Source organism: Polychytrium aggregatum (assembly GCF_025602895.1).
Source record: "Polychytrium aggregatum strain JEL109 chromosome Unknown BJ171scaffold_37, whole genome shotgun sequence".
NCBI classification, from domain to species: Eukaryota; Fungi; Chytridiomycota; class Chytridiomycetes; order Polychytriales; genus Polychytrium; species Polychytrium aggregatum.
The window spans coordinates 65,001-86,621 of NW_026516239.1; the positions used below are offsets into that span (position 1 = coordinate 65,001).

Here is a 21,621-nt window from a genome sequence, read left to right on the forward strand (position 1 = left end):
GCTACCACTTTGGATTTGGAGTCGCCAAGAACGACACCAAGGCAGCCGAGTGGTTCCGCAAGTCGGGCGAGCAGGGTAACCGATACGGCGAGTACTCAATCGGCAACTGCTACCACAATGGCTGGGGTGTCGCCAAGAACATCGACACAGCTCTTTTTTGGTATCGCCAGTCCGCCGGCCATGGTCACGGAGGTGCCATCAACAGTCTCTTGGCTCTTGGTTCTTGGCCCTGATTCCCGAGATACACTCGCGTTTCACTCACGAACTATCCAGTTGCAGCACCGAACATGCAACGACCCAGCTGAGCGATCGCGCCGCTAACACCACCAAAAACACGATCCCGATGAAGCGACAGTTGCTGGCTGTGTCGTATGTGCCATTCCGTGTATTCCAATACACCAAAAAGCACCGCACTTTCCTCATTCATGGATACCAATTGTCCAGATCAGCATCGGCATTACATTTGCCACTGCGAACATCTGTCGCAGACCCCGGCTCTCCTTCGTCAACACAGCTGCGGATGCTCCATGAAGGCCATCGCCGAGATACTCGGCCTGCATCGAGCGAGTATGTTCCCGACAGCCGTGTGGCTCTGTTTTCAATCGCAATGTGCCTGCAACAATCTCTTGGATTTCTCACCGAAGAGTCAACGTGCCCATGAACTCGACGAATTTCAAATAAAGGCTTTCCCCTTTCCTATATTTCGGCAATGCTGCTAGCAGCGACAGACTGAATCGTGATACTATATTCCCCTCGCACCGATCACTCATAGAATTTGACCTGAAACGCACCATATGAGACCCACATCCGAGGAAGCTCAGTCATGTCGGATGAAAGGGAAGCGATTCCCTCAGCCACAGTAATAGTAGCCCTCAATGCAGCTGGTGCCGCTGGAGCAAACCTCGAGCTGGAACCAAGTTCCCAGACAGTAGAGAATGTCGTTCTCGTCTCCACAGGCGTATTCACCTTCGTAATCGCAAGCATCACCTTCGTGGGGCAGGCCAGTGGGGGTGGGAGCAACGGTGGTCGTGGTAGTCGTTGTGGTCTTGGTCTTGGTGGACTTGGTGGACTTGGTGGTAGTTTTGGCCGTGGTGGTGGTCGTGGTAGTTTTGGCAGGTGTAGTCGTCGTGGTCGTTGTGGTCTTGGAGGGACCGCCGGTAGTCTTGGAGGGCTGGACACCGGTGGGTGCATAGCAGCCGTTGTGGGAGTTGGACCATTGCTTCTGGACGACATAGGTCTTGCCGTCGGTGCCGTAGACGGTGGCCTGCTGGGCATTGCAGAGATCACCGATCTCGCCGTTGGCCGAGTTGTACCAGGCGATGGGTGCAGCAATGGTGCTGCCGGTGGCGACACCGACAGCAGCATCAGTCAGAGCCTCGACGAGTTCGTGGGACGAGACGGACTGGAGGTTGTTGAGGGTCGAGGGATCGCTGCCACAGCCGCCAGCGCAGGAACCACCCTGGTCGGGCATGATGCCGTAGTAGAGGTACTTGGTCGAGCTGATGTCGGAGACATCGATGGTGCCGTGGTAGGCGCAGAACTGGACACAGGACGAGTCGCCGCCCATGGTGATGGAATATCCAGGGGCAAAGTGGATGGGGTAGTAGGTGTTGGTGGTGGGCTTGAGGGTGCCGCTCTGGACAAGGCCGCGGAGCCAGGTCTGCAATGAACAGGGGTATATGCAAGCCAGTTAGTAACAGCGTGTGAGATGTCGCTGGAACTGTCACAGGCAGAGCATACCTGGATGGAAGCATCGCTGGTGGAGGTGCTGAGGCCAGAGTTCTGGGTGATCGAGCCCGAGAAGGTACCGGTGCCGATGTTCTGGGTGGGGGTGTTGTACTCGGAGAGCCAGCTGATGTAGGGAGAGCCAACGATGGCACCATAGAAGGTATCCATCTGGCTCTGGTAGTTGACGTTGCCGCCGTAGTAGATGGGGTGGACGTCGATGTTGGCGATGACCGGGCCGCCGTAGTAGGTCAGGCCGTTGGAGGAGGCAGCAGCGAGCTCCTCGACCTTGGGGGCAGGGAAGATGCCGTCCTTGTAGTGGACACCCTTCTGGCGAATGGCAGGCTTGGTGGGGACGGTGTTCTTGCGCTTGGGAGCAGCCGAAGCAGCTCCGGCGAGGGCAAGGAGCAGGACAACAGAGGACTTGAGTGAGAGCATGGCTGGAGAAGGGTTGGTGAGAGTAGTGGAGAGGCGGGTGTTGCTCCAAGAGGCGGCTGGTCGAGCTCGGCGAATGTGGTGCTGGTCGAAGGAGGCTGGGAACTGCATCTGTATTTATGACCCTCGGAACCCCATGCGGCACGCAGAATGCGAGATGGATCCAGTTGGTCATGCGGGAGTGCAACGGAGTGGAGGGATCACGCCCCAAGTGGAGATGGTGCCGCTTCGGGAGTTGTTTGTTTCTGGGCCGTCAATTTACACAATGTCGATTCTGGAATGGGACGAATGTGGAGGCGACTGGAGGAAGTCATACATCGGGTCGCGGCTCAACTCGGACAGAATGGACCGCATCGACAGCGGGTAACCTCGAATGACAAACGACAGACAGAGAGCATGCAGGGATCCGAGCCGGAGCGCAGCGCATGACTGGGCTGGTGAGAAGGACGGGTCTGGCGGATCACGAGAAGGCACCGCCCTTACAAACGGGAAAGGCATGCGGCGCTGAGGACCCCTCAGAAGAACATGGTGCCTCCCGAAGCAGACATGTGACGAGGGAGGCCTGCGCTTGGTCCATGGTTCGGTGCCCCCGATACCTCGCCCATGGTTCGGTGCCGCCGATACCTCGGCTCGTGACACGGCGCTTTGCCGATTGTCTCCGAGTTGTTAGTGCAAGTGCTCCCTCGGAAGCGTCACCGGAAGGACGGTGCCACTTGAAGCGGCTCTGGCCGTGCTGCACTCAGCATTGCGGCCATGGCTCAACCCACTGTTGAGGAGACAGAGCGTCGTTGCTGAGCGAGGCCCGCGTCGCATTGATTTATTGCGTGAGGCACCACTCCGCTGCTCTCGGTGCACCTGACAGGCAGTGGGGCACCCTCCATGCGCCCATGCCCAGCGCTCCGAATCCAAGTTGAATAGAGTTGCAGGCCCCATGTCGGAGTGCGACTGGCCGAGAGCCTCGATCGTCATCGCCGCTTGACACACAAACTTGACTTGCAGCATATACCGATGATGTTCCACGGTAGCTGGCGCTACGATGGCATCAGAGAGGCCCCACGACACTCGTTTGCGCAATCAACCTGCCAGAGTCTTGACCGGAGTGGCATTGTCGGAAGAGGCAATTTATTCCAAAACGTGCTTCATTCCATCGGAAAATACTGTGGCAAGCGTTCATTCAATACACCCATGTCAATCATCTTCCAGCCCTTCATCGTATTCGGTTCAAGAACGCAATCGTTATATATGATAGAAGCGTAACCGTGTTGGCAGGGCCTACTTGCTTCCGGAGATGGCTCGTTTCTGCGCCGCCTTGCGCTCGTTTTGAGACTTTTGAGCCAGACGATCGTCCCTGGCACGACCAGAGCGGTCGCCGAACTTGGAGCCATCGTTTTCCTCAAGCAAATGAGCCTCTTGCAGCATATGGCGAGTATTCTCCGCAGCCAGCTCCTTCTCGGCTCGTCTCTGGGCGCGAGCCAGCTGCTTCTCTGCCTCCATCTTGGCCGCAACGGCAGCCATTTGCTTGGGGTCGATGCGCTCAACCAGGCCACTGGGCTTGGTGCTGGGCTTGGGCGACTTGGCAGCGCTGTCGTTGGCCTGTGAGGGGCGGGAGCATAAGTGATCGGCATTGTACAAAGCATCAAGTCTAGTCCCCACGAGGGATTACAAGGGCACCTACCTTGGCGGGAAGGCTTGGGGTTTGAGCTCGCGAATGGGTAGCCGAGGATGCATTGGAAGTGGCCTTGCTAGCCTTGGGCTGGGGAGTTTGCGCCCGAGAATGGGTGGCGGAAGAACTAGCCGAGGCAGGCTTGCTGGTCTGCTGCTTGGGGGCCAAGGATTGTGCTGAAGGTGCAGCCTTGCTGGTGGGAGCAGCAGCCTTGTTGGTGGGAGAAGCCGGACGCTGGACGGGGGCAGCCTTGGCGGGAGAAGCAGCCTTGGCAGGGGTGGTTGCCTTCACTGGAGCAGCAGCCTTCACCGGAGCAGCAGCCTTCGCAGGGGCCTGGGCAGCCTTGTTAGTGGGCGAAACAGGACGCTGGGCGGGAGTCGCCTTCGACGGGGACGACGGCGTCTGCGAGCGAGAGTGGGGAGCCGAGCTCGAAGGGGACGAGGCCTTCGAAGCCTGCTTGGGAGCAGCAAGCTTGTTGGATGCCTGGGAAGGAGAAGCTTGTTGGGTCTTGGAAGCCTGTTGGACCTTGGCGGCGGCAATCATCGCAGGCGTGGCAGCCTTCGGAACATTCAAGGAAGTGGCCGGAGCAGGCGCCTTGGTCACAGACTTGGTGGGAGAGGAAGGAGTCTGGGAACGCGAGTGGTTGGCCGACGACGAGGCAGATGCTCTGGCGGAAGAGGCATTTGAGGCGGGCTTGACGGCGAGTTGCTGCTGAGGCTTTGCTGAAGCAGACGACGGGCGTGCAGAGTGGACCTTGGACGGGCGACAGGCAGCAAGGAAGGAAGCGGGTTCATTAAACAGCTCGGCAACAAAGTAGGTCTCGTTCACAGCAGGCCAGGTGTGAGTGGATCCAGCTGGCGTTGCCCCGGTCTTGGCAGACTTGATCAAGCCGCCACGGGAAGAGGAGCCTACCGCTTTCTGAGCAGCCGGCTTGACATCAGTCTTGGCAACAGCCGGCTTTGGAGTCACAGAGGCCTTTTGAGCAGCAGCTTGTTGAGCCTTAGCAGCTGCGATCATGATCGGGGTAGCCGCTTTGGGCGAGGTGGTCGAAGGAGCAGCCTTGTTGGTGGGAGAAGCCGGACGCTGGACGGGGGCAGCCTTGGCGGGAGAAGCAGCCTTGGCAGGGGTGGTTGCCTTCACTGGAGCAGCAGCCTTCACCGGAGCAGCAGCCTTCGCAGGGGTCTGGGCAGCCTTGTTAGTGGGCGAAGCAGGACGCTGGGCGGGAGTCGCCTTCGACGGGGACGACGGCGTCTGCGAGCGAGAGTGGGGAGCCGAGCTCGAAGGGGACGAGGCCTTCGAAGCCTGCTTGGGAGCGGTAAGCTTGGTAGCGGCATTTTGAGCCTGGCTGTGATTTACCAGCGAAGTCAGCAGAGAGGTGCCCTGTGCCGATGACTTGAATTCCGGAGCAGTGGCTCGGAGAGTAGGGGACTTTGCCGAAGGGGAAGAAGCCCTCTGTGCCGGACTGGCACTCTTTTGAGCAGGAGCCGCAGCCCTGGGGGCCGGGGAAGCAGCCTTGGCGGGAGCGGCAGCCTTGTTGGTAGGAGTAGCAGCCTTGTTGGTGGGAGAAGCCGGACGCTGGACGGGGGCAGCCTTGGCGGGAGAAGCAGCCTTGGCAGGGGTGGTTGCCTTCACTGGAGCAGCAGCCTTCACCGGAGCAGCAGCCTTCGCAGGGGCCTGGGCAGCCTTGTTAGTGGGCGAAACAGGACGCTGGGCGGGAGTCGCCTTCGACGGGGACGACGGCGTCTGCGAGCGAGAGTGGGGAGCCGAGCTCCCGGGAGACGAGGCCTTCGAAGCCTGGGACGGGGCACTCAGCTGCTTCTGCTAAGACGACCAGGAAAGGCGGATCAGCAACACGGATGGATCAGTACCACGGATGGAATCAGTACCTCGGATGGAATCAGCATGCGGAGAGGAAATTTATCAGGTCATCGCAGACACTCTTACGTTTTGATTTTGGGCTGTCTTGGCAGGGGCAGCCTGTGCATTCGTTCCGCCGCGGTCACAAAGACAATACAGCAGTGTCATGAGGGATCTTATCGGTGCGGCAACTGTGCCATGTTGTACAATGGCGTGTCCCTGAGCACATCTACCTTTCATCTACATTGATGGCGGCCTGTCTTACCTGGGCCTTCTTGTTGTTCAGGGGCGCCTTGTTGGCGCCGGCCTGGGCCTGGGCAGCGTTGGCAGGGCTGACGACGGCAGCAGCAGCTTTGGAAGGACCGCGAACCATTGTTGGCAAAGAGACTGGGCTGGGATGGAGAAAACAGAGGTATCGTGCGCTTGGCGAGTGAGAGAGTCGAATGGCGATTTGACCAGTCGAGCGAGTTCGAAAGTCCATTTATACCCGCGCAGGTCTCGTCCCGCCCGTGGCCGCCACTGTTTGGAAACAATCCGGCTGGAAGAATGGAAATCGCAGCGGCAGTGATTGGCTGTTGCACTCCACTCCCACGGCAGCCAGCCACTGCAGTAGTGCGTTGCGAAAGCCGCGGCGGTTGGAAGATTGGTTTGTTGTTGGCAGCCGGCCTACAAAGAATTTCCTGCTGGCGAGAGATGACCCGAATCCATTTCGACTCGGCAGTGGTCCTGGCACTTGCGAAATGCTGACTCCTATCAGCAACCACGAGGGAGACTGGAAGGTCCGCTTGGATGCTTTCGGAGGCGGCGAGACAGTCAATCAAAAACCTTGCGCATCGGTCTTGCGACTTTGGGCGCTGCGGCCTCTGTCTGCAACCACCGCCTTGAGATCCTCCGGGAGATGAATTCGCCACTGCTTCTCGCTTGATCTTGGTTCAGAGGTCAGCCTGCAGAGAACGGTGGAAGTGAGGGCAAGGCGGGGACTCCGACAGAATCACCTGTGTTCTAACCGGCCGTCGACTTGGTCACATTACCGCAGCGCAAAACGATCATGTCCGCCGAAGCAGGCCATCCAGCAGTCGCAGACGATGACGTCCCTCTCAGCGTCCTGGAAGCGGACGCTGTACAGGCACATCACACCCCGGCCTCGCTCAAGGAGTTGCGCGACGTCGACATCCCAGGCCCACCACGCATCCAAACCAACCGCGAGGATGCTGACGACGATGACGTGCCGTTGACAGACCACCCGTTGCTGGCGACCACCCACTCGGCGGCAATCGTTGCGCCATCTCGACCGGGCGGGTCGCCCCAACAATACGCCGCGGGGACCGGGCCAACAAGCCCTTTGGGAGACGACACACCCTTGAGCGAGAAGTTTGGACGGATCGGTAGGGCCGGTCGAGCAATGACAATACCGCTGTGCGGCTCATTGCTTTCTCTGTTTGACCGTCAAAGAGTGCCCAACGGCGATGCAGTCGAGCCACAAGACTGCCTATTGACTGACAACGAGCCTCTGTTGTCCCCATCCAGTCGCAGCCAGCACACGACATGGGTCGTCGACACCCTCGCAGCATCTAGCCAGCCCAGTGGCCTCAAGATCGGCATATGCACCCTCGGTTGTGTCTCGGTCCACGATGGGGTCGAATCCACAAGCCATCTCCGAGCTCGCTATGAATGTGGCCAATCTCGTGCTCAGTCGCTTGGAGCCCATGGTCCTCGAAACAATGGCCTCGGTTCAAAAGCTAGAGTTCACCGTCAAGCTGATGCAGAAAAAGATCGACAGCCTCCTGGAATCTGGTGGAATCGCCAACACCAAGACAACCATCCCAATCCTGGACGAATCCGACATTACCAAAGGCAGGGCACTCTGCCCGCGGTGCGAAGGTCGAGTGCTTGATGTCCTATGTACCTGCATCGCAGCCGTCGCCACATCTTACTAGATGCGCATCACAACAACGCTGGCACTAAAGCATTGCTGCTTCAACCTGAAACCAAGCAGGCCGGGGATGGAGACACGATTCCGGCGTCAAACACAGCCAAAAACATGACCAGAGGTGTCCTGGCTGCTCGTCGTGCAGGGGTAAAGTCCAGCGCCGCTCGTTTGGAGCGGATGATTGCTGATATCCTCGAGTGCATTCCTGTTGACCGCTGAGCGGACCCTGACGGGACCCAGGTAAATGTCCGGGCATGAATCTGATCTTGGCATGCTCCTGTCCAATCTCAGCCTGCTATGGAGTCGGCGTGGTCACCAACAAGAAGCTTTGCCAGACTTGTCGCGGTGAGTTCATAAGTTGTCGCTGGACTTGATATCCAACTATATAGCACACTGGCAGCGACAAACGAGACTGCTTGGATCAATCCGCAGCACTCAACCCTCTTGAAGTGCAATACAGCAGGCCACGTCCATCGTGTCCTGTGTTGACGAACAGAGTGGACTTAGCTGCTTGCGCTCGTTACATTCAACAGCTCGCGGATTCGTCCATTTGAACATCGAAAGGAGTCACGACGCTTCGCCCAGTCTCCGCTGCGGTTTTTGCGTCGACTGCCCCGACTGCGACTCGGTTGGAGTAGTTGACCAAGATTGTCCGCTGGTGTCACTCCGGGTAAAGGCCGGCCAACAGCGATCTACTGGCAAGGCGGGATCGATATCCGAGATGGGAGGAAGTATGGATTTTGTCGGGGCACTGTTGTGCCCTCGATGCGCAGGTGGGACCTTTGACTGTTCTTGAACGAAATCCCATCGCGCCAAATGGTTGCTGGAGAGCAGAGATTCCATGCCCAGTCGCCATACAGGACAGCGAAACTCACTCGTGGTTCTTGTTCGAAAGGCAAGGGCTGGAGTCATGAGTCCGGAGGGAAGCACGATACTCAAAGCAACACAAAGTGTAGTCTCTGTCGAGATTGCATCGGTAAGCGTGGCTGATGTGAGCAGCGCCGAGAGCAGCATGTGTCTATGACCACAGCGCGACAAGTGACAGTTCTGACCCCGGTCTGTCCGCTCCAGCTTGTGCCGGGAGTGGCATCGTATCCAACAAGCGGGCATGTCCTGTGTGCCATGGTATGCGATGGTAGTGAAGGACAGCAAGAGGGTCAAGTGGATCCCGGATGGGTGAATGGCCAGTCGGTGATGGGATGATTCCTCATCGCACCGACTATTGTCTGATCACCGAAGCCCTTAACCGGGTCAAAGTCTCTGGCGTGTCGAGACTATCCTCTATCTGAAGCGTGCTCCATCAATCGATCTTCCCTGCAGCACGAGGATTCGTTCACGAATCAACCCGAGACGCACACACCACGGTCGAGTCCCTACAGTGCCCGCATTGCATTCCATGTGGTCACTGCTCGAGTCTAGGAGTCGTCGATGTCGATACGACCCTGATCAAGTGCATCCGAACCAGCCAGACGAGCGACCCGCTGCATTCACAGCGCGCAATGTGCCTGAACTGTCAAGGTATGCCGTGGCACTATCCGCCGATCAAGTCAGCCAAGGTTACTCGTCCTGACCGCCTGTCTCTTTAACTGGACATGATCGCGTCCCAGGTCGCGGATGGAAGCATGAAAACAAAGCAGCACACAGCAAAACGCCGAGCATACGATGCAAGCTCTGTTCCGAATGCAGCGGTAAGCCAGGATTGGCAAACACCACAATTCGAGCAGCCCCATCACGCACCTGGCGGGGGCGAGTGAACGGTGACTCGATATCTGGGACTGACCTGCTGGCCCAACATCGACCCCATACACATCACGCCTTTGCAAGTTTGCAACGGCACCGGCGTCGTTACAGCAAAGAAAAACTGCCGCGAGTGCCAAGGTCAGCACAGCCTCCTCTCCAGCCCCGTTTCCGTTGCCCACACACCGAGGAAGGTTCGCGGGCGAACATCACTATATGGATGTACATTGACCCCACTCTGCGGACACCCACAGGTCTCGGCTTCCTCCACCCAAGCCAGGCGCAAGTGTCGCATCCAGCCGATTCGAAAGCCAGATGTTCGGGATGCGTGGATTGCGTCGCCTGCAACGGTGTGGGTGCCACCTCGACAAGCACTGTGGCCTCCGCTCGAACAATATGAATGGCATCGACACAAGACAGGAGGATATGCCAAATCAAGCACCAGCAATATCAAAGAGCAATCCGACTGGCGCAAGTGCTAGCAAGTGCTAGCAAGCGACAGCGACGCTGCGACAGGGCTCATCAACCGAAACAGGAGATTGAGCCAGAGGCGAGCAGCCACAGGTTTCTGAATCACAAAGGCACATTCCCTGTCGCTGATCGGGTCGGTGCACAATCATGTCGCACCTTGATTGCGGCGATGAAGTGGTGCGCTCTCATGGACGAGCCACCCGAATACACGCAGCAGATACTGAAGCCAACGAGCGGACCGTTTCATTTTATGACATAAAACACGCTCTAAATGGTTCGTGAGATGTAGGAGGTGAGAGGCAAAGTGCGCGTCAAGCAAGATCCCATACCCAGAGCACACAGAGTCTCCGAGACAAAGCTGAAGAAATACAATAAAGCTATCAGATCGAAAGGAGGCCGACACACAGTCGCGACACAAACATCAGAGTGTGAGACAAAATGCAGGATTGGTGGTGCGAGAGGGTGGGGGCATGACCGGCGCAGCGCGTGTGGCATGAGATGCAATCTTTTGTTGTAAAGGGAAAGGGAGGCATGAGGCAGGTGAACTTGGGAAAGGGAAGCGGGAGGACGTACAACCGATCGAAACAATTGACTCAGTCGGCGTGGCCACAGCGAACCAACGGCGGGATCGTCTTGGCCGAATACTGGCGGCCCTTCGGTCGGCCGCTGTTCAGCGGCGATAACGCCTGACCATCCGCAGGCGGCAGATGGCATCGATAAACCCGAATGGCGGGCTTGCGTTGCATGTGACACAGCCGTTATCGACGAATGAGGCGATTGAGCATCGGAGATCGGACGATCATCGTAAAAGACGGGACCAGAAACAACCAGCCAGCGACCCCGGATAGTCAACGGGACAGCTATGTTGCATCGACTTCGGACGAGGAGGCGGCGGCCGAGAGCATAGGCGTGGAGACCCCAAACTTGACGTCAATCGTGGGAGTGAGCGCCGCTATCCGAGTGCCCGCAAGTGGCGCGGGACTGCTCGGCGCAGAGTTGGAGCCCTGGGTGCTCTTGTCCGAGATAAAGCTTGCACGACTCACGCGGCTCTGAAGTCGGCGAGTGCTGGCCTCGAGGGGAGGCGAGCCGCTGACCGACGTTGGAGGGGAGCCCTGAGGCGTCTTTCGCGGAGTGTATTTGGAGTTGGGATCCTCTTCGGGCTCAGACTCCTCAACGATGCCGGTACCGAGACGATAGGTCGGGGTGGGTGGGTGGCTTGGAGGACCCATGTCGAACTCTGTTCCGTTAGGAAGGCTGGAGGGTGCAATTTTGCGCTGCGCGAGCTCTCCATAGGTCGGAGCACGGCGACCGGTCTTGCGGCTCTTGTCGGGGGCAGGGCTGGCGCTCTGCATGGCCTCAATCATGGTCTTTCGACGGCCGCCGTTGCTCATGTGTGAAGACCCGGAAGGAGGGCTGGTACCGAGGGCAGCAGCCGCTCCCCGAGAAAGTCCGGCGCTGCGAATCGAGCCCGCGCTGAGAGGCCGATTGCTTCCAGACGTCGGCTGCACGATGCCATTCGAGGGCGTTAAGGGCGACTGGGGAGCCGCGGCGTTTGCTGGGGACTCTCTATGAATCCCAGCGGATGCTGGATGAGGCTTGGCGTCGATGGTGCCCGCGACCGTGTCGGTTGGATTGACAGACGAAAGGGCAGTTGCCTTGCGTTTCTCGAGGAGAAGATACCACAGGGCCGAGGCAGGGTCGCATAGATTTGACTCAACCGAGGAGCGGATATGGGCCGTATCCAGACCAAGCTCGTTCATCAAACTCAGGACATGCTCCTCGTCGGCCATGTTCCGAGTCGATGAAGCAAAGAACGACGAGGATTCTGGTGGAGACGTCGCCAAGGACGCTGAGATCGGAGTCGCGGCGAGAGCCAGCGCGTCCATGGCGGCGATCGGAGCGACATCGGTGCCAGCACCCGGCGCCTCGGATGAAAGCCAAGGGTGCTTCAAGATATCGATGATGCTCAGGCGTGAGAGGCCGTCAAGCTGCAGAATCTTCTTGATGAGATCCGTGCTCTCTGCAGCAGAACCAACAAGGAGTTAGCGCACAGGTTCGGCGCAAGGTGCCAAGGGCGGTAAGGCCAAAACAATGGCAATGTCCATGAGAGAGACTCCATCGTTGGTATCAGTTGACAATGCGGACTGGCGCCCCGATGTCAATACGGCCGGGTCATACACTCTGTATCTGTCCAGCTACTTGTGTTGTGCTGGAAAGTACAGCGCTCAAGATGCCGCGGCGAGTCAGACCAGCGACAAGGGGCGCATCCTGACGAGAAGGATCCAGACTACAGAAGGATCCATGCCACAGAAGGATCCACACCACAGAAGGATCCGTGCCAAGTCGGTAAATCAACCATGTTTCCCGGGCCCTACCTTCGCTCAGCCATTCAGGGAGCTCGTAGTCGAGTTCTACAATTTTCTTGTGGACCATCAAGTCGTTGTTATCATCAAAGGGCAGATAGCCGCATACAAGGGTGTAGAGAATCACACCTGGAAAGGGGTTGGGTCGGATAGAGCGGCAGAGCAATGTCAGCTCTCACAGCCTGGCGGGTGCTCCATGGACACCAGAGTTGAGCCCGCATTTGGGATCGTAAGGGCAAAGTGTTCACAAACGGGAGCACCCAACTGGGACTCGACTCGACACCAAGTCCATATTGGCATCTGTCTCCGTCTGTCTTACCGAGAGACCATACATCTGCTTGTGGGCCAGAGTATTTCTTGCCGGATATCATCTCTGGAGTGGGTGACAGCAGCGCTTCAATCAGTACCCTCGTCGACCGGTCCAACGCAAAACCCCATCGGCAGCAGACATACCAGGTGCAGCGTAGGCAACTGAGCCGCAGTATGTGTCCAGAAGTTTGCGGTCGCTATATTGCTTTGTGAAGCCAAAGTCAATGACCTTGACCTGCAAGTCCGAGGTCAAGAGGATGTTTTCTAATTTTAAATCCCTATGAGGTTCAATGCCATGCCGAGCAAGATTGGCAGACAAATGCACAGTTAGTGGCAGTTGAGGTGCAGCTACCGGCACATAACCTTGTCGGACCGACGGGTTGGCTGCTGCTCCCTAGTGTCGCTGGTACAGGGGGCAGCAGAAGGCCAATGGGGGGGGGACTTGCAGAAGGGATGATGCAATCCAGCACTGCTCGGCTGGCAAACACACCGGTGGACAAAGTTTTTCTCGTGGCAGTATCCCACCGCCTCGACGATCTGGCGGAAGATGCGCTTGGTTTCGGGCGAGTCGTCTCGAAGCCGGCCGTGTTCGCAAACGTAGTCAAAGATCTCGCCGCCTCGACACAGCTCGGTGGCCATGTAGATCTTGTCGTCTGAAACGATGACTTCGTAGAGCTGGGCAATGTTCGGGTGATGCAAATGCCGCCATGTCTCAATCTGTGTGCGTCATGAAGATCGGAGAGCACCGAGGGCGAGTCCGTTCGATGCGGATTCGAGTGAGTCAGCCTCGATCGAATGAAAACGGTCATCAGGAGCGGGAGTTGCGCTTGAGGACCCGGCATTGCAGCTATTGCCAGGGTCGAGGCCACAGCGAGAGCCATCGGCGAAAAATAAGCTAGCACGCAGGGCTGTCGAACCTCACGGGCAACGAGTGGCGCATGGATCTTGTCGACTATCTTGATGGCAACCTCCTGCCCCGTCAGAATGTGCGTGCCGACCTTGACCTTCCCAAACGTTCCTGGAGCACCGATTGGCGTGGAGGAGCAGGAGCGGGATGGTGTCGGGAAGGAAAGAAAGAAAGCGCCGTCAAGAGACCGACCAGTAGAACGATCTGGCCGCTCGATTGGGGGGGGGCGACTGTGGATCGCCTAGTGAACGCAACCCATCCAGAGAGCTGGTGCTGACGGACAGTCTCACAGCGGCCGTCCAGAACCATAGCCCCCAAGCTCCACTTGCCTTCGCCGAGGGTCTTTCCAAGAGTGTAGCTGCCAATGCATGTCACCTCCGAAGCGATCCAGCGCTTGGATAAGTCGAACTCCCTTGACTGGCGAGCACGGCGCCGAGGAACATAAGGGGCAGCACGGCCAGCCAGGAGGATGGAGCATTGGCTGGATGAGTGATGGGCGGGGCAAGAACGCAGCGTCGTGCAGAATGTTGTGCCGAGCGACCAGGCCCAAGGATGCCGACACCTAGGACGGTCCAGGCGGATGCTTGGTGAGCAGAGCCGACCCACCTTTTTTGTTTTATGAGATCGGTTGCTGGGGAAGTCCATTTGGCAGCAGCGGTTGCGGGGGAAGGTGTGGGCAGACAGGGCCTTGGACAGGACCTCGGTTTTTGGACCGGCGGGTTCTCGGCACACATCTCGGCGCGCTTCTCGGAGGCTCTCGGCCTCTCTCGGCTGCATTTGGTTGTCGCTGTTTGTTCCAATGACGAGGACCGGAACAGACTGAGCGGCCTCGCAACGAACAGAGACAAGGCTGCATGGTGTAGAGCGGACTGCATCGCCAAAGGTGGATATTATGGCGGAGAGTCTATCGCACGGCCGAGAATGGCTGGGCGTCAGCGAGCGAGAATAAAGAAGATAACATGGCCGAGGGCGGATTGCAAGCAGGACGATGTTCCGGAACCGTTCTCTGGCCGATTCGACGCTGATTCGATGCTGATACGATGCCGATACGACCAATGCATCGATTGCCAGATATTCCCAATGCATCGATTGCCAGATGTTACCAATGCATCGATTGCCAGATGTTACCAAGCCATCGATTGCCAGATGCTACCAAAGCACCCCTGCCATTGCTGCACACTCCGTGCGGAAGTGTCCTGCGAGCGCGGGAGAATCCGCCCGAGCGCCCCGCCACCTTCTTGGCTTCCATCCCGGGCTGTCACTATCGCCGTCTCGGTTGCCGTCTTGGTTGCCGTCTTGGTCGCCATCTTGGTCGCCGTCTTGGTCGCCGTCTTGTTTGCCGTTTTGCTCCCACGGGCTTTGGCTTTGTCTGCACCCATTCGCTTCTGCTTCCTGGCCGGCCGTCGCCCTGCTCGACCCCCATCGTCATGAACCAGTCCAACGCCTGCTACAACTGCAACACCCAGGTGCGTCCGTCCTCGAGGCTGCTTCAGTCCGCTGCTCTTTCCTCTTCCTTCTGCTCCTGGCGCTGAGCCCCCTCCCTCTTGTCTCCACAGCCTTGCACCAACTTTGGCTCCTGTGACAACAATCTCTGCTCCTGTCCTGTTGGCTTTGGCGGCCAAAGCTGTGCTTCACCAGGTAAACCAACAGCCTCCATGTTCCTTCCCTCGCTCTGTTGTCCCTCGAAACTCCCCTTGGGCCTGGCGCCGTTCCGCCGCCGCCTCGACCCCACAGCCGCAGCACGACCTTCGAAGCCGACCCCGCCCCTTTCATGTCTTCGTTTCCTCCTTTCATGGCTTCCTTCCTTCCTTCCTTCCTTCTTTTCGTTTGTACATACATGTGCTGACGGCACTGCCTCGGCCCTCCAGCCTGTGGATCGCCCAATACCAAGAATGCCCTGCGCCCGCTCTTGTCATCGCCATCGTCGGTGTGCGCATGCGACGATGGCTTTGCGGGCCTGAACTGTAACGGTGAGCCTGCTGGCTCGTTGCCCCTGTCTGTCGTGCTGGAAGTCGTCGGGGCCCTGGCCCAACCTGGGGGTAGGGAACCCCCAAAGCTCACCAATCCCATCATCGATCCTGTGGCTATGACCGCCTTGCGCCAGTGTGTCTGCGGGATAACGTATGCGTCCCCCCTGCTCTCGGAAGCAACGTCGTCTGCAACAGCGGGCCCAGAGGCTGGCAGCGAATCTATTCGTCCTGCCAGGTTATCGGTGAGACCCTGCTGGCTCCCCTGAGCACCACCACGATGCAGTTTGTTGCAGCAACAGAGTTCATGGCCACAGCGCCCCGTCGCTGCCCCGGTTTTGTTTGATGGCTTTGGCTGCTCGATCGCATCCGTTGGCGATCATGCACTCATCGGCATCGTCACCGCTGGACAGAGCCCATGTTGGAAAACCTCTATCCGCTAAACTCCCAGGCAACGATCGAGCGATACATCTCCAACAGCTCGGCGTTCCTTTCGCGTGAGTCCCCGTCGCCTGTGCTGCTTGGTTCAAGTGGGATTGCTTGATATGTGACCCGCAACCACACCAGCATTTCGTCTGATCTCACAGCCACGGAATTAACCTGGATCCGCTGATACAACTGACTGCGTGGACCTGTGTCTGCCTCCTCTCAAAGTCTGGTACCAAAACCAAGAGCAGTTCTTTTGCTCGGTTTGGAACTGCAATCAAGTCCGGAATGGTAGGAGCTCGCTGTGACCAACTGCGTCGTCATCGTCATCACCCACAGGACCGCATCGAGATTGCACGCTTGGCCGGGAGTGGCGGAAGACTCATCCATGAGGGGTGCCAAGGGCATTGTGATTAGTCATGGCTCTCCATCTGCATCCGCCCTGACATCAACTCTATCGCCGACATCCACAACCGTGCGCACTCACAGGCACACTCATCCGCTACGACTGCCCATCGGTTCAGTGCGGATGCTATCCTGGCGCGGCTTTCTGCGGCGGACCCGGTACCAAGTTTGATCTGACGTCGCTGATTGCCCAGGCATCCAATGGACAGTTCTACATGACCTGCCCACTCAGCAGTCCCGCAAACTGTTCGGTTGGATGTAAGTTGTCGTGTGGCGCAGATTCTGGCCCGCTCACACACATATGCCCCAACAGACTCTGCCGATGACGGGTGCTGTCTGGACCAGCCAAAGGATCTCCCACTGACTCTCGGATCGACGATGCAGTCAGCGTCTTTGATGTCTTCTTTCCCAACGGATTCACCCTCAAGCAATGTGTCCACGGAGAATGCGGCGATCCGTCCACTGCTCCTCCAGACGTTGATGTGGCTACCGTGAATCAACTCACTGCTGGCCAGATTGCGGGCTTTGCCGTTGGTGGAGCCCTGCTTCTAGCCATCATCGCGGGTACGCATACACGCGCAGAGCAGGCTCAGTCCTTTGCCGTTGCTGTTGCTGTTGCTGTTGCTGTTGCTGTTGCTGTTGCTGTTGCTGTTGCTGTTGCCGTTGCGAAAGTATCCTAGTGCGAGTCCACCAGCATACACTGTCCAGGTGGACAATCCAAGCACCAGCGGCCTGTAATCAATCGGCGCTGAAACTTTGATCATGCACATTCCACTGTGCTGACACCGTTTGTCGGCTGCAGGACTCCTCATCGGCTTCCGCAGCAGGGCGATCAAGAAGAAGGAGCCCCTTGCCCCTCCGTCCAAGGGATGCAATCTGACTTTCAGCAATGTTTATTACACCGTCGGTAAGATTCAGATTCCATCGCGCGTCATGGAAGCGGGTCTCTTTGCTGCTCGGCAAAAGTTGTCGCTCGACAGGTGCCGATGGATTCCCCCGACAGCAATCGATGAATTCCGCTGACATGACGACGATCCCCGAGCCGAGCCGAGCCGAGCCGAGCCGAGCCGAGCCGAGCCGAGCCGAGCCGAGCCGAGCCGATGGAGCGGGCCCTTGTTTCGGATGATACTTGGAGAGCCCCGCACCCGGTCGTGCTCGCGAGGCATGTTGCCGAAACTGCGGCAGTGCAGCACAAACTCGAGGTGACTCACATCTGCCCATCCAACGCTCCTGACCACCTCTCGCTTGCCTATCGACACCAAACAGGCAGCAAAATGCCTCTGAAGGGTATCAACGGACAAGCGCTTCCTGGCCGCCTGCTCGCCATCATGGGCCCCAGCGGCTCGGGCAAATCGACGCTGTTGGACATACTCGGCGGAAAGCGCAAGTCCGGCTCGGTCAGTGCCTCGATAAGCGTGGACAACGCTCTCTTGGGCGCGTACACCGACATCCCCGAGGTCGCCACGATCGGATTTGTCGACCAAGATGACGCCCTGATGGAAACGCTGACTGTGCGCGAGACCCTCGAGTTTTCGGCCAATCTGCGGCTCCCCGAGTCGATTCCGTGGGACACGAAGAAATCCATGATTGACGACGTTCTCCGCGACCTCGGGCTTGAGTCCGTGGCCCATTCCCGAATTGGAGGGGCGTATGGGCGGTCGATCTCTGGCGGCGAGAAGCGCAGGGTCTCGATCGGCGTCGAGCTCGTAACGTCGCCCGGAATTCTCTTCTTGGACGAGCCCACGAGCGGCCTGGACTCGTACAACGCCCATCTGGTGGTGCAAACACTCCACAACCTCGCCGTCAACCACGGCAAGACAATTGTCTTTAGTATCCACCAGCCTCGCAGCGACATCTACAAGCTCTTTCACGACGTGCTGATCCTGGCGGCCGGCGACTGTGTCTATTTCGGACCAGCGGACCGAGCCGAGGCGCATTTTGAGACCCCGTGTCCTGAGGGGTACAATGTCGCCGACCACCTGCTCGACCTTGCCATTGCCCATTCCTCGAGTGAGGTGCCGAGCACCATCTCGACTGAACAGGACGGAAGCACCCGCGCCATTAGCACTTTGTTTCTCAAACTACGAAAGCCCACGACATCGAATGGGCGCCAGCTCGAGCTCAAACCAGCAGCCGCAGCCGCGACAACAGCCGAGTCGAACCCGATCGTGCACAGTGCCCCAAAGAACGCTGGTGCGGTACCCAAGGGACACCTGGCCAAGACGTCGTTCCTGACCCAGTGGATCGTCCTGCTGGAGCGGTCGATGAAAAACCTCATCCGCCGTCCTTGGCTTTGTGCCGCACATATCCTCGTGGCCGCTGTGCTTGGAAGTAAGTCCGAGACTTACCGAGTGACATGGCGTTCGTCGCCAACAACGCTCTCGGTCCCCCTGAGCGACGCATGACGATGGTGGAAGACTGTTTGTGGCAATGAAAGTTGGCGTGCAAACTCCCTTGCTCGTTTGGAGTTCATGGATCCTCGCTCGATCGCCGTGGCGTTGAGGGTATCCGCTTTCAGAGAGACGACGGCCCGCAATCTGTGTACACACATGGCTATATCATGTCCATATCGCACACTCACTGAATTCCCTCCCTCTCTCAATCTCAAGCCTTTATTGGCGGTCTCTACTACAAGTCCCAATTCGACTTGGCCGGCATCCAGAACCGCATCGGCTCCATCTTCTTCCTCATGGCCCTCGTGGGATTCTCGTCTCTCTCGGCGATCGGTAGCTTTGCCGACGAGCGCCTGCTCTACATCCGCGAGCGCGCCAACGGATTCTATGGTGCCCTGCCCTTCTTCCTGACCAAGATGGTGATGGATCTGATTCCTCTCCGAATCATCCCGGTGCTGATCATGGGCACGATCGCGTACTTTATGATGGGCTTCCAGACAACGGCCGACCACTTTGGCCGGTACACGGTGATCATGGTGCTGCTCTCGGCAGAATGCGCACTCTTCTGCCTGATCATTGCGGTGTTGATGAGCGACGTGGGCATGGCCAATCTGGTCGGGGCGATTCTGATGCTCTTTGAGCTGATGTTCACGGGATCGCTGCTCAACCAAAGTAAGTCAGGCCGGACTATGCCTCTCGATGCAAGATTCGGCTGCCGGCGAGCCGGGCGTGTGCGCACTGTGATCGACATTGCGGTCTTGATGAACTTGGAACCACGGCTGTCTGCTCTTCACCGGCGCAATCTGGCGACGACAGCAGCGCAGCATCAGCTGCAGATCAAGACTGGCGTCGTTGGCTGCTAGTGAGCGGATAGAACAAAGGTGGCAAGGCCTTGATGGTGCAAACGGCTGCTAATGCCATGTCGGCTCCGCTCCACTCAGCGGAAATCCCAGGCTCGTTGGGCTGGATCCGTTTCCTGTCGATCTTCAAGTATGCCTACGAAGCTCTCGCTGTGAACGAAATCGCTGGTCTCCAAATCCAGGACAACATCTCGGGAGCCAACATCAACGTCAGCGCCTCTGTCGTTTTGATCAAGTTTGGCTTCGACATCAACTCGTACTACACAAACCTGATTGTCGGCATCGGCGTCACAGCGGCCTTCCTGGCCATCCTGGCCGTCTTGTTCCGATATGCTCTGCAGCAAAAGAAGTAGGACGAGCCCTGCTTGGCTGTATGTCTCGAAGGGCTGTTGTTGCTATCATCATTGTTGTTGCCGTTGCCCTTGCTGTTTCTGTTTCTGTTGCGATTGCCATTTCATTTGGAGGTATCAACCTTGGAATGCTTTTGATTTTGTATCACTATCGTCTGTTTGAATTGTCGCTGCTTGTTTGATTCGCTATGGCGTCGATCACTCCGCGTGAGTCGCCTCGAGTTTTCCTTTTTACAGTCTATCCAATAAAAAACGGGACACCCGGGCTTTTGACCATTCATCGAATATTTTGTTACCCAATGTTATCGCGCGCTGGCCATGACCATTCGCCACACATCCGACTTTCGCACCGCCGCATTGCGATGCTACGCCCTCATCCATAGCCTGCGTAAGGTCGCCTCCATATTCAGTGTATCCAAGAGCACCATCCATCGATGGCACCGAGGATGCAAGCTGGATGACCCATCCCGAGTCACAGCTCGCAGATCCACTTTCTTCGAGCAGGCATGTCCAGTCATTCGCACCCTGATTGAACAGGACCCGTTCCAGACTGGTCCTGTGTTGCGATGCAAGCTCGAGTCCATCCTCCAGAGGAAAGTATCACTCTCACTCTGCCACACTGCCATCCACCGAGCAGGTCTCTCACACAAGAGGGCAACACACCTCTACAAGTCCAAGCGACTGGATGAGCGAGTGGCACAGTTCAGGGACCAGGTCCGCTCCATCGACCCGCGGCGATTCGTTTTTGTCGACGAGACAGGGATCAGGAGATCCATTTTCCCTCTCTACGGATACTCACCGAAGGGTGCTCCGCTTCGCCAGCGCAATCACATGAAACACAAGTCTGTCTCGGCTGCATTTGCCATCAACCACTCTGGTGTGCTGCATCGTATGTACATCCCCACATCATTCAAGACACACTCGATGGTCGAGTTCTTTGAGCGAGCGGCCTTCCCAGACGACTCTGTGATTGTGATGGACAATGTCAGCATGCACAAGACAAGGGCTGTCCTGGACTGCATCGAGCGCCGAGGATGGTCAGTGATCTTCACCCCACCTGCTTCACCCGACTTCAATCCCATCGAGAACTTCTTTGGGGTTGAGTCCCCACCGATTTGGGGTTGAGTTCCTCCAATTTGGGGTTTAGTCCCCCAATCACGCCGCCATTTTCACGCTCAAATCCCTGGCTTGAACCTCTCGGCGATTTTTGAACAGGGTCACTTCCCCAACCAGCCCGCAAAGACGGGTTCCTGCTCTCGGGTATAAATGCCACACCTTCGTCCTGCTGCTTTCTTCCCTCATCTCGCCTTGATCTGATCATCGCGCTATTGTACGATAAAAAAAAGTCTCTCCTCTGACCAGTACCACTGGCAGGCATCCAGCATCCTCTGTCCCCATGCCTCCGAAGCGCAAGGGTACCGGTGATGGCCAGCCTCGGCCACCCAGGCCCAAGAAAGCCAAGTCACAGTCGGAGCCTGTCTCTGGTTCGTATTCTGATCCCACGCATGCTTGTTCGTCTGTTGCTCCGTTGCTCACCACCACTGCTTCTGCAGATCCAATGGATGTCGATCCCACCGAGCCTGGTCCATCTACTTCCTCGAGTACCGGCAAGCGATGTCCCAAGTGCGACGGCACCGATCACGAACGTTGCAACACCAGCAAATGTCCCAAATACCGGCCCCTCAAGAGTTCTGTCGTCCCTCTCGTGGATGGAAGGTCATCCGCCCCTCAGTTCAGCTGCTTCAAGCAGACGATGGATGGCTGTTGTCTCAATCCCGCTCTCCGCGACAAGATCCAGGCCACCGTCGAGGCCATGACCCAGA

The 21,621-nt window shown here is 57.7% G+C and overlaps 6 protein-coding genes across 6 annotated transcripts in view; 3 read left to right on the forward strand and 3 right to left on the reverse strand.

The window, feature by feature from the left end:
• BJ171DRAFT_570155 (kinase-like domain-containing protein) overlaps positions 1–233 on the forward strand; it is a gene marked incomplete at both ends in the record, with an annotated part of 1,608 nt that extends 1,375 nt beyond the window's left edge. Inside the window, one exon of the mRNA XM_053113615.1 lies at positions 1–233. This exon is cut by the window's left edge and continues 1,375 nt beyond it. Coding sequence (XP_052963760.1) covers positions 1–233 — 233 coding nt within the window.
• Positions 234–847: 614 nt separating this feature from the next.
• BJ171DRAFT_629904 (uncharacterized protein) lies at positions 848–2,163 on the reverse strand (the record flags this gene model as incomplete). Its single annotated transcript, XM_053115607.1, has 2 exons — positions 848–1,660; positions 1,741–2,163. The coding sequence occupies 2 exons, from the start codon at positions 2,161–2,163 to the stop codon at positions 851–853; spliced, it is 1,233 nt and encodes a 410-aa protein (XP_052963761.1).
• Positions 2,164–3,297: 1,134 nt separating this feature from the next.
• On the reverse strand, positions 3,298–4,899 carry BJ171DRAFT_517040 (uncharacterized protein). The gene is made up of 3 exons (XM_053112083.1): positions 4,736–4,899; positions 3,836–4,576; positions 3,298–3,753 (listed from the first exon to the last, which is right to left on the reverse strand). The coding sequence occupies exons 1-3, from the start codon at positions 4,838–4,840 to the stop codon at positions 3,433–3,435; spliced, it is 1,167 nt and encodes a 388-aa protein (XP_052963762.1). The 5' UTR covers positions 4,841–4,899; the 3' UTR covers positions 3,298–3,432.
• A 2,008-nt stretch (positions 4,900–6,907) lies between these two features.
• On the forward strand, positions 6,908–10,032 carry BJ171DRAFT_198665 (uncharacterized protein). Its single transcript, XM_053106243.1, has 11 exons — positions 6,908–7,065; positions 7,208–7,561; positions 7,677–7,757; positions 7,902–7,955; positions 8,144–8,383; positions 8,506–8,586; positions 8,682–8,735; positions 8,931–9,128; positions 9,218–9,298; positions 9,435–9,488; positions 9,602–10,032. Exons 2-11 carry the CDS (start codon positions 7,312–7,314, stop codon positions 9,745–9,747), a joined length of 1,239 nt encoding a protein of 412 aa, XP_052963763.1. The 5' UTR covers positions 6,908–7,065; positions 7,208–7,311; the 3' UTR covers positions 9,748–10,032.
• Positions 10,033–11,743: 1,711 nt separating this feature from the next.
• BJ171DRAFT_427163 (kinase-like domain-containing protein) lies at positions 11,744–14,042 on the reverse strand (the record flags this gene model as incomplete). Its single annotated transcript, XM_053107795.1, has 7 exons — positions 11,744–11,838; positions 12,194–12,310; positions 12,501–12,554; positions 12,635–12,768; positions 12,981–13,207; positions 13,408–13,488; positions 13,704–14,042. Coding segments are annotated over 7 exons (1,047 nt in total), but the record flags the coding sequence as incomplete, so codon positions are not given.
• Positions 14,043–14,680: 638 nt separating this feature from the next.
• Positions 14,681–20,083, forward strand: BJ171DRAFT_517045 (uncharacterized protein). Its single transcript, XM_053112084.1, has 12 exons — positions 14,681–14,863; positions 14,954–15,035; positions 15,266–15,367; positions 15,502–15,609; positions 15,778–15,861; positions 16,019–16,081; positions 16,280–16,453; positions 16,580–16,759; positions 16,998–17,102; positions 17,462–18,526; positions 18,805–19,260; positions 19,530–20,083. Exons 1-12 carry the CDS (start codon positions 14,825–14,827, stop codon positions 19,799–19,801), a joined length of 2,730 nt encoding a protein of 909 aa, XP_052963765.1. The 5' UTR covers positions 14,681–14,824; the 3' UTR covers positions 19,802–20,083.
• Positions 20,084–21,621: the final 1,538 nt, after the last annotated feature.